The following is a 17466-nucleotide window of genomic DNA, read 5'->3' as shown; positions in this document are numbered from 1 at the left end:
CGTTTGTGGATAACTGCAACACTTGAAAGCTGCAGAGCACATAATTCAAACATTTCCTTTCCTGCTCCTTTAAGGTAAGGTCACATTAGGCAAATATTTGCTCCAGCGACCGGCAGTGTTCTGGGTGTTCATTTCACATTTTATTGTAGATCTCTAAAATTTATTGCATTAAGGATTAGCATGAGTATTAATTTTTAGTTATGTATGTATGAGTGTATATGTCATTCGTATGTACATACATACGTTGTTCTTTTATGTTCTTGTTTGAAGAAAATTTGATACGCCTATTTGTTTTGCTGTTGCACTTTTAGTATGTTCGTTAAAATTGTTTGCTTTGTAGTTGAAAAAATAAATGTTTTACACACTTCTTTTTTCTATTTTACATAAATAAACCTGAAGCATTGCCTTAAGATGTAAATTGTTGCATTTCTTATATAGTTTGTTTGTTCGTTTTAATATTAGCTTGAAATAAATATTTGTATATATAGTTATATTTCGTTTAAGGGGGTATAGGACAATTTTATTTTTAATGACTTCCGTTGATTTTGTTGTTGGTTCAATGTAAATAAATAATCTGAAGTTTATAGGGAATCAAACAATTCTCTGTAAATTCTGAAAAGATAATACACGCAGTAACATAACTGGAACAATGTCCCGTATATGGTAGGTTTTAGAGAACTTGTTACAATTTATTCAACCCTTAGGCTGAATTTCTTATGTGGAAAAATTCATTATTTCTGAATATCAAGTAGTCGAAGAAATTTTAAAATGTCGTTAAATATTCCTTGCCCTTTTTATGCCATCGGACTGTTTGTGGTTGATTTAATTTAAATTAGTTTTTGTTGTTGTTAATTTGTTAAGAGGCTTCTTTGTGAGTTGTAGATTTTGTTATCCTGTTAAACTGGTTTTTGTTTCTGTCGTAGTTTGAATTTTGAACTTGTGTTTTTCTTTTTTCTTTGAGGACGTTTTAGTGTTGTTGTTTCGGTGTATATATAGAAATATGAAGATATATATTTTTGTTTTTATTTTTTTAGTTGAAAGAGTACATACATGTATAAAAAACTGTGAAGCTGTATAATATTTGAAAAATTGATTTAAGATTGTTGTTTCATTGTATCGTTTTAGGTTTCGGTACAGTTAGTTTTTTGTTGTCAATATTTCAAGCTTAACTACATTTTTACACTTTTCCAATTTGTTTTGTGGTTGTTTGGTTGGTTGCTAGTGGGATACTCTATTAAATATATAGTATGTATGTATATAGTAAATATTGTATAGATAGTTAGGTATTTTTTGGTTTTTAGAGAATTCTTTCTGTAAGTATTTGGTTAAAAATAAACATTTAATCAGACTAAAATACTGTTCATTGCTTTTCAATATTCACATTCTGTTTGACATTTCAAATTGGATTTTTATTTGGGTTTTTGCTTTGTTCATCTTGTTGGATAGTTGAAGGTTGTTGGGTCATTTCCGGCTCCCATGGCGTGGTAATGGATTTTAATCTCTCTTCGATTTGGAATGTATTAATTGCTACGCCTTTGAATCATTAGCGTCTTCTTTCTCATTGCTGCGTTCATTGGAGTTATCACGTTGCAGAAGAGAACGATTCTCATCACTTGAGCCACCAGCATCTCCGCTACCATCGTTTCCACTATCCGCAGTTTCACCACGTAAATTAACATTCGATGTAAATGTTGTTTCAGAATCTGCGAATTCGTTATTCAAAAAAATAGATTAGTTAAAAATGTCCATACATATGCATGCATATCAATTAATATGTATAAATATATTCGCATGTTTATACATATAAATATAAATTGTAATTGCGTATATGTATAGGTGTAAGTAAAGCCAATTGTAACTGTATTATCTTAAGCCAGAAATAATTAGTGACACATTATAAGCCAATTGGTTATAAGGATCAAAAAGCAGAAAAAGCAATGGTAATAGGAATATTTCGGGATATGTGATGGAAGCTGAAAGTGACATTTGGTTTTAACAATATCAGAGATTGCAATGTTGAAGTGCTTACATATATACAGTATAATTTCGATAATCCGGACACCACATGTCTCCGCGGTGCCCGGATTATCGAATTGTCTGGATTACCGAGTATTAATAAAAACATATAATTTTGTACGTTTAAATAATTAATAATGGACTTTTACTAGATAATAACATGACACATAAGATAAACAAATTAATATTAAGCAAATATCATAGTTGGCGACTACTTTAAGACCGTAAGCAGCTTCCCAAATTTACCTCTTATATTCCTCCAGCGTAATTTGGGTGACATATGCTGATTATTTTGCCATCTGATACTTTTCTATACTCTAGAATTCAAATTACCTTAAACACACTTTTCGGTAAACAATATCTTCATTCATGTTTATATTTTTATGATTTTTGGTTTGAGCGAACCAAATAGCTGAAAAAATTGGCGTAAAAAAACCATTGGCGACATCTATTGTTTCAAAATTTGTCGGAGATAAGGGAAGAGACAACTTTGTTGTCTGTCTATAGATTCATTATAGCCTATGCATAGACTAATGAATGTATAGACTAGAGCTGGCTAAAAATCGATGGCACTATCGATAGTATCGATTATTTTTTTTAAAAAATCAAAATCGATAGATAGTTTTGTCTATCGATTTTAACCCTAACCTAAAATCTATTGAAATGAATAGAAATTACGCGACTTTCGGTTTTGTGTATGTGAAAAAGTAAATTGTATTGTGTCTTTTTGTTAACTAAAAGCAATTGTTTTTTAACTCCTTTATATGTCTGTGAAGTACCTGTACGAAATATCAACAAAAGCATAGACATTTCCGCATTTTTATTTCCGAATTAATGGTTATGACAAATTAACGATAATATCGATAGCAATCGATCCTTTGAAATGAAATATCGAAATATCTAATGTTGGGAATATTGATAGTTTGCCAGCTCTAATATAGATTACAAATGTTTCTCAGCTCTTATCTTCGAAAAAATTTGAAGCAATAGATGTCACAGACGGTGTTTACGGGTTGAGTGAAAGCTAAATCAAATCAAAATTCATAAAAAATATAAACATTTATGAAGTTATTATTCAATTAATTTGACATGTAGAGTACTCGATGAAGTTGAACAACTTACATCTGTTAGGCACAGAAAGTGAAAGCTTTTTGGTGTCTATACTTTTCTTTGTGCGACATCTATTGGGATGAAAAAATGAAAGCTTCTATTGTCTATAACTTTGCCTATGACAAAACCTGACAGACCAAAAAGCTTTTGTGCGGCATATGCTATGCTTCTGACACTTTCCCATTTAAAAAGTAAATGAACACCCCCTATATGTTTAAGAAAGCGTTATATATGAAATTATTTATATAGACAATCCAAGTACTGGCTGAAAGTATGATCTACATTAACTTTGTAATATTAAGTTCAAAACTTCAGATTTAACTATGACCGCCTAAAAGTATGCAGTGCAAAAAAAATTGAGTTTCTTTTATTTGAATAAAGAATAAATGACGTAAATATTAACACAGATAGGGTTAAGCTCTGTTGTTACGACGACATCATACGAGTAACAAGATTGTTAACGATTTTATATATCGACACCTCCAAATAATAGTATGCTAAGTCTAAAAAGTGAGTTTTGCAGGAGAAGCTCTCAAAGTTTGGAAATTTTTTTGAACTTCAGTACTATGCTTAGTCAATATTTGTTTATAACTTCTGTTCGGATTGACCGATCATTACCAAAATTAGGCAGAATTTAAGTTAAAGGACATTCGACACCTCCAAATAATAGTTTGCTAATTCTGAAAAGCGAGTTTTGCAGGACAAGCTCTAAAAGTTTGGAAATTTATTTGACCTTCAGTACTATGCTAAGGAAATAATTGTTTATAACTTCTGTTCTGATTGTCCGATCATTACCAAAATTTGACAGAATTTAAGTTAAAGGACGTTAAATATAAAAATGTAAAGAACTTGAAAACATGCTAAGTCGACTTAGCATACTATTGTTTGGAGGCGTCGATATATGTAATGGATATGTAATAGAAACTGATATGTAGTACAATTATTAGTTTAAATGTTTTATTCTTCATGTTTTCCCTTTATTAGTTTATGTTAAATCTTTTAAATCCGATAAGTCATGCGACTGTAATTCATTATGCCCCTTGTAACTTCTCGACCTCTTCTTGGGAAGAACGTTTACTATTGAGGAAATAAAGGGACAACTGGAAAACATCAAATCCAATAAATCGCCTGGAGAGGACCGAGTCACGTACGAGATTTTTATTCATGTCACTGACACATTTCTACAGATTTTATGTGAATCCTTCAAAAAAAACCTAAAACTAAACGGTAACAAAAGGGTATACGCCTTTTTCGCAGATTTTAAAGCGGTTTTTGGCAGGGTACCTAGAGATCTCCTGATATATAAACTCTACACCATCGCACAGTGGTGGCATTTACATGGGATGGTGTGACAAAAATACTTCTACATAATATATCGAACTGAAATTTGTATCAATAGTCCTAGGTCCCTGTTTTCGCGTGGTTCCCATGTAACGAATCATCCTGAATTGAAGTATTTTACTGTTACCAACACATTGTTGAAGCGAATTTGCTTTGATTTGGTACACTCCTTATATGATTTATATCTCGATTTATTTCGGCATATGTTAACCAAATACTCCAACTAATAACGAACTCAGGGTTCAAAACACCACCTTATATAAAAATATGATATCGGTCCACTTTTGACCACAGCCTTCATATATGGTTACAATCCATTTTTCGGTACTTTAAATCACACACTTTTTTCTGCAAAATTAGCTGTAATAATGTATTTTTATACCCTCCACCATAGGATGGGGGTATATTAAGTTTGTCACTACGTTTGTAACTACTCGAAATAATCATTGTAGACCCCACAAAGTATATATATTCTTGATCAGCGTGCAATTCTACATCGATATAGCCATGTCCGTCCGTCTGTCCGTCTGTGGAAATCACTCTAGCGTCCGAACGGATTGACGTAGGTTGATGAAATTTTGCGAAAATATGTTATATTTACGTAGGACTTTTGGTATTGAAAGCGGGCTATGTAGGTCCACGCTTTCGTGTAGCCCCCATACAAAATAACGCGTGTCGTTTTAAGGAATTTTTAAGATATTTGGCCCATTTTACCACCGAATTGGTTGTAATTTGGTACTTTGTGTCTCCAGAGGACAAAAAATATTCCTACCAAAGTTGGGTTATATAGGTCCACGTTTTGGTATAGCCCCCACATAAGGCCCCTTATAAAGTACGCGTCATTTTAATATATTTTGAATGTATTAGACCCTTTTGACCAAAGAATCGGTTGTAATTTAGTATTTTGTGTTTCCAGAGGCTAAGAAACATTTCTACCATAAAATGTTTATATAGGTACACGTGTTGATATAGCCCCCATATAAGGCCCCATATAAAGTACGCGTCATTTTAATATATTTTGAATGTATTAGACCCATTTGACCACAGAATTGGTTGTAATTTGGTATTTTGTGTCTTCAGAGGCTAAGAAACATTTCTACCATAAAATGTTTATATAGGTCCACGTGTTGATATAGCCCCCATAATACAATATCTTCCGATTTTCGATATTTTGAACGTTTTAGCCTCATTATCACACCGAGATGGCTGAAATTTGGTATTTAGTCTTCTTTAGGCCTATACAACTTTCCCCCAGAAATTTGTAGGTATAGGTCCACGCCATCATATATCCCCCATAGAACGGTACCATCCGAATTTCGGTTTTTTGAAGGTTGTGGCCACAGCCCGATCGGCATGTCTTAAGACACCGCTCGTAGAGAAGTTTTACATGGCTGAAATACTCAGGAAATGTCGCCAACATTACCGAGGGGCATTTTGCCACCGTTAAAAATTTGATGTGCCCACGACCTTCAGTGTGCAAGGCGGGTGTGCATACCATTGCACAAAGGTGTTTCACCAGAACCACCAAAAAAATTTCGCAAATTATTTTTCCGATGTCGTAAACTTTTCCAAAATGCTACTTATAATTAAAATTAAAGGCCGTGAGTGTCCATTGACAATAAATATTGGGCAAAAAATGTATATTTGCGTCTTGAAATATGATGAAAATTGATGCTTAGAACCACCATAAAAATTTACACGAATTATTTGTCATTATTTTCGGCCCGACCGAACTTAACGCTTTTCTTACTTGTTTGTTATCAGTGCGTGAAAAATGTCCACGTTTTAGAGGGGACCAACATAAGGGTGTCCCAAAAAATAAAAAAAAAATATTTATTAAAGTAAATACCCCTAAAACTTTTTCTTTCTCAACGACTATTTCGCGGTGTTACATGATTTTTCGGAAAAACAAACGTATAATACCCTTTTCACATTGTGGTGTATAGTAGATATAATAATTGTTCCACAAACATCCCAGACGGGACAAGGGAGACTTCTCTCATATCAATAAGTGCACTCCGATTCATATTAGCTCAATGAAATTGGACCTACTGTTTATCGCCGAGCCCGATCGGCATGTCTTAAGACACCGCTCGTAGAGAAGTTTTACATGGCTGAAATACTCAGGAAATGTCGCCAACATTACCGAGGGGCATTTTGCCACCGTTAAAAATTTGATGTGCCCACGACCTTCAGTGTGCAAGGCGGGTGTGCATACCATTGCACAAAGGTGTTTCACCAGAACCACCAAAAAAATTTCGCAAATTATTTTTCCGATGTCGTAAACTTTTCCAAAATGCTACTTATAATTAAAATTAAAGGCCGTGAGTGTCCATTGACAATAAATATTGGGCAAAAAATGTATATTTGCGTCTTGAAATATGATGAAAATTGATGCTTAGAACCACCATAAAAATTTACACGAATTATTTGTCATTATTTTCGGCCCGACCGAACTTAACGCTTTTCTTACTTGTTTGTTATCAGTGCGTGAAAAATGTCCACGTTTTAGAGGGGACCAACATAAGGGTGTCCCAAAAAATAAAAAAAAAATATTTATTAAAGTAAATACCCCTAAAACTTTTTCTTTCTCAACGACTATTTCGCGGTGTTACATGATTTTTCGGAAAAACAAACGTATAATACCCTTTTCACATTGTGGTGTATAGTAGATATAATAATTGTTCCACAAACATCCCAGACGGGACAAGGGAGACTTCTCTCATATCAATAAGTGCACTCCGATTCATATTAGCTCAATGAAATTGGACCTACTGTTTATCGCCGAGCCCGATCGGCATGTCTTAAGACACCGCTCGTAGAGAAGTTTTACATGGCTGAAATACTCAGGAAATGTCGCCAACATTACCGAGGGGCATTTTGCCACCGTTAAAAATTTGATGTGCCCACGACCTTCAGTGTGCAAGGCGGGTGTGCATACCATTGCACAAAGGTGTTTCACCAGAACCACCAAAAAAATTTCGCAAATTATTTTTCCGATGTCGTAAACTTTTCCAAAATGCTACTTATAATTAAAAATAAAGGCCGTGAGTGTCCATTGACAATAAATATTGGGCAAAAAATGTATATTTGCGTCTTGAAATATGATGAAAATTGATGCTTAGAACCACCATAAAAATTTACACAAATTATTTGTCAGATGTCGTAAAATTTTACAAAGTACTACTTATATTTAAAAACAAAGGCCGTGAGCGTCCATTGCTAATAAATATTGTGCAAAAAATGTATATTAGGGTCTTGAAATTTGATGAAAATTTATGCTTAGAGCTCAAAAAATATTCTTATAAAGATATCGGTAGAAATAATTTATAAAGTCGAAATTTTATACTGAATTGTGTTCAAATTTTCAAGACCATGACAAAATAACAAAAAAGTAGCACTTGATAGGCTTCGAAGTACGAAACAGAGGCAATATGGTAAAGATAACTCAAATTTCTGCCTTTCTAATTCAAAGATTGATATTTTTCTCAGGAAAATGAATGTAAATCGTTAGGTTTCATAAAGTTTCGTTGACTGTTGACATCTACAGGTCCAAAAAACAAAGAAACCCCTAAACCGCCGAACGCTTCATGTCACCACCAAGGCCTTGAAATTTGAAGAAATTTGATGTGCAGAAACAATTTAATGATAGGGGAAGGCAGACGTTATTTTTTCGGAAGAAAAGTGTTTAAGTTTGATAGTTATGATATTTACACCTCTTTTACTCATGATAAACGTACCGAAGAAATATTTCTGATCCGTTATTACACAAGGGTGAACGCTTTGTTTCTGTACAATCTATGCCATGCGAAATCTTCTTAATAAAATCCCTTGATGTTAATATGAAGCGTTCAGAGGTGGAATTTTCGATACTTTTCGGAGCTGTAGATGTCCACAGACAACGAAACTGTGTGAAACCCATCGATTTGCATTCAATTTCCTCAGACAGAATATTATTCTTTGAATTAGAAAGGCAGAAATTGGAATTATCTTTACCATATTTCACTGTTTTGGACTTACAGACCTATCAAATGTGGCCTTGAAAATTTTGAACACAATTTTGTGTAAAATGTTGACATCATAAATAGTTTCTACCGATTTCTTTGTAAGAATATTTTTTGGAGCTCTAAGCGTTAATTTTCATTATATCCAAAGACCCTAATCAGAGATGGTCTGTCTACAATGATGACGTATATGACATACATTTCTGACGTATATTACATACGTGGGAAACGTCGTAAACCTACCCAAACAAACAAGGTTTTTGACAGAATAAACAAACGAATTTTATATCCTAAAAATCGATGTTTTTCCATAATAATAAAACTAATTTTATTATTATTTTTTGAGATCCTATTTTATTACAAAACAGGCATAAAAAGATTTCACTCTAAAATTTACATTTTATATATATTTTTTATATTATATGGGCATTATACATATGTTTGTTTATTACTTCACCCGCAAATTCTTTGAATCTACGTAAAGTAGTGGTAGTGTTCGGAATATATTGTAGATGGCGTACTAAGTGCGTAATCCAATTTATTGTTCAATTATTTTAGTTATTTTAAAAATTAAAATATTAATAAAAATATGCTGTTATTTTCAAAAAGGGTACGGACCCTCTTCAATAACAAAGACAGGCTTGCAGAATTAATATTAAGTGAAAAATATGATGGTAACATAAATTTTTTGAGGTTTATGACATTTACTACTTTTTATACGTTTTCTACGGGTATATGACGTTTTCGACGTTTACAACTTTCTTACAGTCGAAAACCTAAAAAATCGTCATACAGACCATCTCTGACCCTAATACACATTTTTTGCCCAATATTTGTTGCTAATGGACACTCCCGGTCTTTGGTTTTAATTAGACGTAGTTTTTTGTAAATGTTTGTCACATCTGACAAAGGATTTATGTAAATTCTTAGAGTGGTTCTATCCTGGTGAACCATAAAAACATGCTAATATTTTGATATTTTTTAATAAAGCGTGTAAAAAGTACCGTTATAACGCATATGTGAATCATGTTAGTTATTGAAAATATCGGCCACTATTTACTCTACATGTCCACAAAAATATTTGGTAATACTTGCGAATTAGAGGAATTGTTATAAATAGGAAACCGAAGCTTAGGAAATTAACTAAATCATCCAACTAAAATTAAAGCGTTAATAATAGTCTTCTCATTTTAAAATATTTTTTTTCTCCAAAATTAGTCATGTTTGTTTGACAAAGATAAGTTGAGTATTTGAGTTGAGATTTGAATCTTTAAATTTTGAAAATGATGGGATGGATATTTTTAATTTTGTCGTTGGGCGCATCCACTGCCCATCGGTTTCTCATCAAAAATCGTCAGTTTTGTAAAAAGATTTATGAGCACACAAGGTCAGCAGTTTGGTCAGACGATATTTTATCAGATTACTTTTATTCGATATATAGCTAAATGCCTTACTCGATAACCTTGGACGAGGCATTCTTATAGATAAAGCAAATATTCGTGTACTGATGTCCGCGGATGACATAGTTGTAGTAAGCAGTTTGGTCAGACGATATTTTATCAGATTACTTTGAAACGTATACTGGTGTGAAGCAGTATTGTCTGTTATCCCCTATTTTATTCGCTATATATCTAAATGCCTTACATGATAACCTTGGAGGAGGCAAATATTCGTGTATTGATATATGCGGATGACATAGTTATTCTGGCTGAAAATCTTTTAGTGCTACAATAAATTATAAATAGATTAGAAGCTTACTGCACCCTATGGTGCAGTGTTTAGGAAAGGAGGCAAACTCTCGGCTGAAGATCAATGGACATATTAAGGGGAACAAATAAGAATTGTAAATGAATATAACTATCTGGGAATGCTGTTAACCCCAAAGTTGTCGTTTAACAAACAACTTCTAAAAAATAGGAAACCACAAAAAATAATTTGAATGTAATGAGGACGAACTTTATTTCGAAATCAACGGTAACCCAATGATTACACATGCAAGTAACTGGCAGACAGTTGTGTATACATATTATAGTCGAATTGAAGTTACTTTCAAAGCACTTACATTAATTATTGACAAGGAAATTTGATCTGCAGGGAGGTTTGTTAGTTGGTGTGGCAGTGAATATGTGTGAGTGTATTGGTATTTTTCGAACTGTCACTTGCTGGTGTAAACAGGGGGTAAACTTAAAGGCAAAATGGAAAATGTTTCTAACCGTATGCCACGACATAATTACCCAGATACCCAGCAAATCCTTCCAAAATAATGGGTTTTGTAAGGGATTTTTGGCAGCCGTAACTACTTAACAAGGGCACTGAAATACTAGTTATTCTATGGCCACTAGAATAACTAGTTATTCTACGGCCACTGGAAGTTGAAAAAAAGCTATATGATAAAACAAGTAAGAGAGGGCTATAGTCGGACGGACCGACCATGTGATACCCTACACCACTACATATATGTATTAACTCATCGCGTATTAAAATCGTTTTAAAATTTGATTTTGCCTGGCTGGGGAATCGTTTTGAAAGAAGGTGGCAAAGCGAATCATGCTGCAATGTACATATGTATAAAAATCCAATTGGACAATTAAAACGTTAGGGCACCATGTAATATGCAACAATGCAAAAACTGGGAATGGGAAAATGTGGTTCTCTACACATAACCCATCATATATTAAGCAGTAGGTCCGTTATCTAGCAGACACTTTATTGCAATTTTCATCGGGGGAAGATCAGTAGTTCTATTTTCATATGTAGCCTACTTTGCCGGTATATCGCCCTTTTTGTAGAAAATTTACTTATGTTGAAACTGAGGTATGGGGTATTGTAACTCGAGAATTGTTGTAATATACCATAACTTTTGAACGCATTTAGGTAAAATAAGCTGTTTTAGCACGATTCACCGATGGATCTCTTAAAATTATAATTTAAGCGGAAGCTGTGGTCATATTAATGTACAAAAATAGGAAAAAATCGTTGAAGGAAACGAGTCTTTTTAAGTCAATTTTCAATTAATGGCTTTACAATACAATGTAGAGTATAATGTTCAAAGAAGAAGTTAAAGAATACACTTCAGAGATGAAGTTTCTAATGTATGATTTTTAAATATAACCACTGCATCAATCTCAAACGGATGCTGACATTTTGAAGACTGAAAAATTGAGTTTTTTGAATTTATGCTATAATCGGGACGCGCAACTGTACTCATTTATAAACTGATTATGAGATTGTAGTACTCGCGATTACGCATTTTTTGAAGTATAACTCGGGCGTGTAGTCCTCAAAGGTTCACAACAATCTCAGCTTAAAGTCGAAATTTTTGTGCGTAAATTTTTATAAAAAACCTGTTTTTTTGATTCAAAATTTACAACTGCCATTAAATTGTCGCTGAAACCCGCGTGAACTAAGTTTTTTTTACGTTCTGAATCTAATAAGCCATGATGCGTCCAAATCCGTTCACTAGATCGGCGGATATGATACCCCTCAAATTTCGAAAATATGCAAAAAATGTTTTTGAAAATTGCGCGCATTGAAACGCGTTTTGGAAGTGTAATTTTTACTGAAATAAATAGAGCTATATGCCTGTTTAAAATGTCCGAAAACATAATTTCAAAACTATCGCTAATCCGGAGATACAATTGATTTTTTCTAAAAATTAAGTGCGATGCTACATCCACGGTTCTTGATGGATCACAATGAAACGACATCAAATGATGTATTTTTTAAAGGTTATCATTGAAATCAGATGCGCATAAAATGTAAATGAACTTCGTGGAAATTATGACCATTTTACTGTATTTTGCGCCCTAATATGCAACAGATGCTACATCGTGGTCGCCAAATAGAATTTCACAAACTGTACGTGAAATAAAAGGGATTGATTCGCTGTGTTGGGAAATCGGATACGCATCATGTCATTTTCACTATTACGCGGTTTATATGCCTTTCAATTGTTGTAATATTCAATATAACATTATTTTAATGTTTTGCCATAATTGAAATTCCTTGTGATTTAATATAATGTTCTAAAAATATTCGCCAATAGGAAAACTATAAGCGAAAAATTTGTTGCAACGGAATATCTTCATTATTGCGTGAAATTTGGACGAAAATGACGAACAACTCAAACATTTTTTCTTCAACCTTTCCTATAAAGCCATAAAATAAAATTAGAATAACATGATTTTTATTTTTTCGTCATATTTTCTTTGTATTTTTGCAAATAACGTGAATACTATAGCTCCAAACTCCACGACTTAGGTTTCATTTTATTCCTCAAAATGTCTGGATGCTGCTGTAATTTTTTTATATTTTTTTTTGTAAGTATAAGCGCTATTGTATCAAAAATATGTTTGTAAATACGTGAAATTATTTAACAAATTTAATTTTTCGCGAATGCATTGAAACTTTTCAATTTTTTTTTTTTGCATAATCGCAAAGGGTGCGAATTCAGTTAACGATAATAGGATATAACAGCTTACTATATTAAGCCGCGATTTTTTTAGAATTTTTTCTAACTAGCATAATTAAAACGGTCATATCTTTTGCGCGCAACGATCAAAGTTGGTAACGAAAACAGATTTGGAATGACGATTTTTTTCTTAATCTATGTACCAAAAATCATAGATGTAGTATCAAAATTTTTTTTTGATTTTTTTGAAATGGAAAAGACGATTTTAGAAAATTTTGCTGATATGCCATCCAGGAAAAAAATATAGACCAAAAATATTTTTTTGTATTTTTCATACAAATGTAATGGTCCATTTCACCCGCTAAGTAATATCAGATCATCATCCAAAATTGTAGACCTCTTCTTCGACCTAAACTCTCACCTCATGCAAAATTTCGTCATTATTGAACTACAATTGCAACCTCTAGCGTGTTTATCATTACACTACAAACAGAGTTAGGCTGCAACTCTGTTATCTTATCATGTACACCAACACAATTGACATCAATAGAAAGGTCAAGCGTTCCTCTTCCAAGTATAGCTTACTTGCCCGGAATGTCTCTTCCAGGAATAGAGATATAAGCTGTATACTAAAATTTTTCACAATTTTCACACAAAAGTTTTGGTCCATTTAACCCTCTAAATATTATCTGATCGCCATTTCAAATTGTAAGCTACTTTTTTGTCATATACTCTTACCTTATTTAAAATTTCGAGGCGATCTGACTATTATTGCGACCTACAGAGCATATACAACATCGGGTAAAAATTATGTTTTGGTCCATTTCACCCGCTAAATATTTCACGATCATCACCAATTAAAATAGCGATATATTCTGATGTGAAACCGACCTCCATACCAAATTTCGTGACGATCGGTCCAAAATTGCGGCCTGGAGTTTGATTACAATTTATAATGGACAGACGGACACACGGACGGACGGACACACATCTCAAAATCGCTTTTACTCGCCGAGATATGAAGATTGGTATGCCACATTGGGGATCTCCGACGAATATTTCGCGGTGTCACATGAATTTTTACCAAAACAAACTTATAAATACCCTTTCCACATAGTGGTGTAGGGTATAAAAAATATTTTTTTATTTTTAGAACAGTTTAGGTGGAATTTGTTTTCAATTTCAACACACTTCATATTTTTATATTTTCCCCCTTACTGGATTTGAACACATGATCTTCTGCTTTGTAGCCGAATACACGAACATTAAGGGTTGTTTTAATTTTTACATGTGCACCACCAAGTGTTCATTGGTTTTTTTAACAAAAAGTACCCGGCCGGCGGTGAGCGTTGAACGCACAACACTCTGATTTGTAGTCGGACACAATAGCTCGGTGCCACCGTACTCATAACTTAATAAGGAGTAATTTAAGTAGTTATTTTTGTTTACATTACTTTGTAATGTGTTACATAATGACTAACGGATCCGAATTTTTGCTGGGTAGTTGTATTACATCAGCTGTTCGAATATGAAAAGTCAAATCCCTTTATAAACAAATATTTTTGTTGTAGTTTCCCCAACAACATAAAGAAAATTTTGACATAACATATTCAAAATTTTACGAGTCCACTACCTTGGTAATTGTGCCATGCCGTATGCCGATCAATACATAGTTACGGGGCACGGAGCACAATTGTATACCTTTCGGACTTTACGCCCAACTATGTGATTGCACTGGAAACGAATCAGGCTATATTTACACATATTCCTTGCATATTCAATATTTAATCAAAGTTATCCACAATCTCAGGAGTCACAGAATACTCCACATACGCCTTACAAAACTGGCCAATAAAAATCTAGCTTGGTTCAGAGACTTGAAATAAAAAACTTGTAAAAAACAACATTGACGGAAGTAACGTGTTAATAAATAGGACATATAGGATGGATGCTGTCTAATAAACTGTCGACAGTTATGAAAAGTTTTACTCCCATTTAAATTTTAAGATTTACTCCCATTGAACTTTAAGACATTCAAAACCTCAGTTGAACAACGATGTTCATTGTGCCATATAGGAGAAGTGGAGTCAATAGAACACTTTTTAGGCCGATGTCCAGTATTGAAAACCTTTCAAATCAGATATTTCAATAAAATCTTGTTACGCGACATTGAAATAATCAATATTTTAAACGGTGGTGAATGAAGTCTTTTTAAATGAATCTACATTATAGAAAAATTTTAATAAAAGAATTCAATTACATATTATCTAAATAGCTTGTTAAAATACATTTTTCTCCAGCTCTTATATATTAACGAATATAATAACTTTTGTAACGTTACATAAAAAAAATTTTTAACATATATCTGTTATACAGCAATGTCCGTACAATATGTTTGTAAACTATCTGTATGGCAAATGTATTTCTTCATGTCTTTATAGCTTTATGACATTGAAAGAATGTTGGATTACAGTATTTTCTACTTTACTAATAGGCCGTAACACATTATGTATAAATATTTTACTATATTTCATATATAATATTTTAAACTACATACTGGGTATAACTACATATTGGGTTAGAGTTATTTTATGCCATATTAGCCCTTTTAAGCTACGTATATAAACGTAATTTCGCTGATTACGGAAATGCAACTGGTTATCCGATTAATTTTACCCAAAAGTCCAGATTCAAAAAACGGATTATACCCGGTTCTGCTGAGAGTGGGTAGCATTTGAAAAGTTATGGAAATACCTAACACATGGTTTGGTTACTTTAAACGGCCCGACACCCCAACATGTATTTTAGTGGCTTTTTTCTTTATATGTGCAATTTGACACTTAGATCGATATCTGAAGATTGATAACTTATTTTTGAAAATCATGAAGACCAATGTTGTACATAATTTTAAAATCTACAACTTTTACCTTAGCCGTTTTTTGAGAAAAATAAAAGCCTCCAGCATTCTACCATTTGCAAAATTTGGTGACTCAGACCACAAATTATATTGTATGTAAACAAGGTTCTGTCCATCTTGACCAATGGTGGACTTGCCTGGTGATAGGCCCTAGATAAATAGGCACTACTTATCAAACTATCACACAAAGTTCTTCGTCAATTGTGATCAGCAGAGCCAACAAAAACAGCCCTTGTGATTCTGGATCTTCAGCCCTTGAATATTTTTTATTTAGACTTCGGCAGTCAGGAACATGGAGAGTTTTACAGTTTGGACATGCGAAGGTCTTAAACTCAATTGATAGTCAACATGAATTTGGCGACAGTAATCGCCGCCGAAGTGCTATCACATCCGCATACTTGGTATCCAAAGCAATCTGCCCTGCTAGTCCAGTCAAAATAGACATGCGTATAACGGGGAAATAGCAAAAATTCACACAAACCTGAATTTTGGTGGAAAGCTAGAGTTTGTCAGTAGAAGTAACGTGCTAAAAGCCCCCATGATCCCATGTGTGCAAACGAAATTATTCAGGGTTAAAGGTAATTTTTTGGTGGCATTATTCATTATTGTTGAATTTTTCTTAAAAGTGGTAAGGCCTATCAGAAATCGGCTAAAGTAAAAGTTATAGGCATAAAAATTCTCTACAAGAATAGTCTTTAAGAATTTTCAATAGGAGTCACCAATCTTGAGACATAGTGATATAAGTGTCAAATTACACATGTGAAGAAGTAAGCCGCGTAAGAACATCATGAGGTGGACAGGTTAAAAAAACAATGAAATGTGTTAGGTATTTCCATTTGCTGACCAGGCTGCTTGGATTCCCACCTCTGGACATCCTAATCCAGTTTCAGGCGGCAAGAACTGCTTTTAGACTCCGAGAGTCAGGATCTGGGCGTGGTTTACACTTCGGACACTCGAACTTCCTAAAACTAATTGATAGTCGACTTGAGTTAGGTGACAATGGTTGCGTTAGCGATTATATCCCCACTTCCTTCAAGTTTGAATCTTCAACCGTTATCTTCCCAAGCAGGGACACATGGTCTGAGTGCATATCTCCTCTGGACGGACTGGCAATATACAAAGACGGGTCAAAGATCTACTGCGAGAATCCATTAATTAAAAACTCATACAAGCTCAACGATAATTGTAGTGTTTTTCAGGCGGAGATTCTTGCTATCATAAAAGCAGCTGAACTGGTGAAAAGGCTTGAAGGTAGTCTCACAGGACCGCTGACTATATATGTCGATAGTCAGGCGCCTCTCAGGGCTCTCAAGTCATGGACCACTAATTCAAGAGCTATTCTTGATTGCAGGAAAGCTCTGCCTGACCGGGGTCCCTCCTCTCACTTGATAAGTTAGGGATGAAAATCGCGGTGGGACTTATTACAGGTCACTGCGGTATGAGATCTCTAACCTCAAAATGGGATGACAGTAGCATTGACTACTGCAGACTTTGTGAAGATGCAGAGGAGACAGAGACTGGCGAACATCTGCATTGTAGGTGCCCCTTTTTGCAAACAAGGAGATACCGAACACTCTGTAGATGTGAGATAGATACTCTGACCTTCCTGTCTAACATAGATCCGATTGTTCTACTCAACTTTGCCAAACATCTATCACGGCTTGGCA

The 17466-nt window shown here is 33.9% G+C and overlaps 1 protein-coding gene across 18 annotated transcripts in view; it reads right to left on the bottom strand.

Annotated features, from left to right (window-relative positions):
* Positions 1–942: 942 nt before the first annotated feature.
* Shab (potassium voltage-gated channel shaker cognate b) overlaps positions 943–17466 on the bottom strand; it is a 394632-nt gene continuing 378108 nt past the window's right edge. For 14 of the 18 annotated variants that reach the window (XM_073983598.1, XM_073983606.1, XM_073983608.1 and 11 more), the window contains one exon: positions 943–1703. In XM_073983598.1, coding sequence (XP_073839699.1) covers positions 1528–1703 — 176 coding nt within the window. In that variant the 3' untranslated portion in view covers positions 943–1527. The remainder of the gene's footprint in view (positions 1704–17466) is intronic. The other 4 variants (XR_012412620.1, XR_012412621.1, XR_012412622.1 and 1 more) reach the window with 1 other exon arrangement.

The sequence above is a fragment of the Musca autumnalis genome, unplaced genomic scaffold (genome assembly GCF_047663935.1).
Source record: "Musca autumnalis isolate F117 unplaced genomic scaffold, ASM4766393v1 scaffold_4, whole genome shotgun sequence".
Classification (NCBI taxonomy): Eukaryota; Metazoa; Arthropoda; class Insecta; order Diptera; family Muscidae; genus Musca; species Musca autumnalis.
This window is presented reverse-complemented; position numbering and strand designations above follow the sequence as displayed.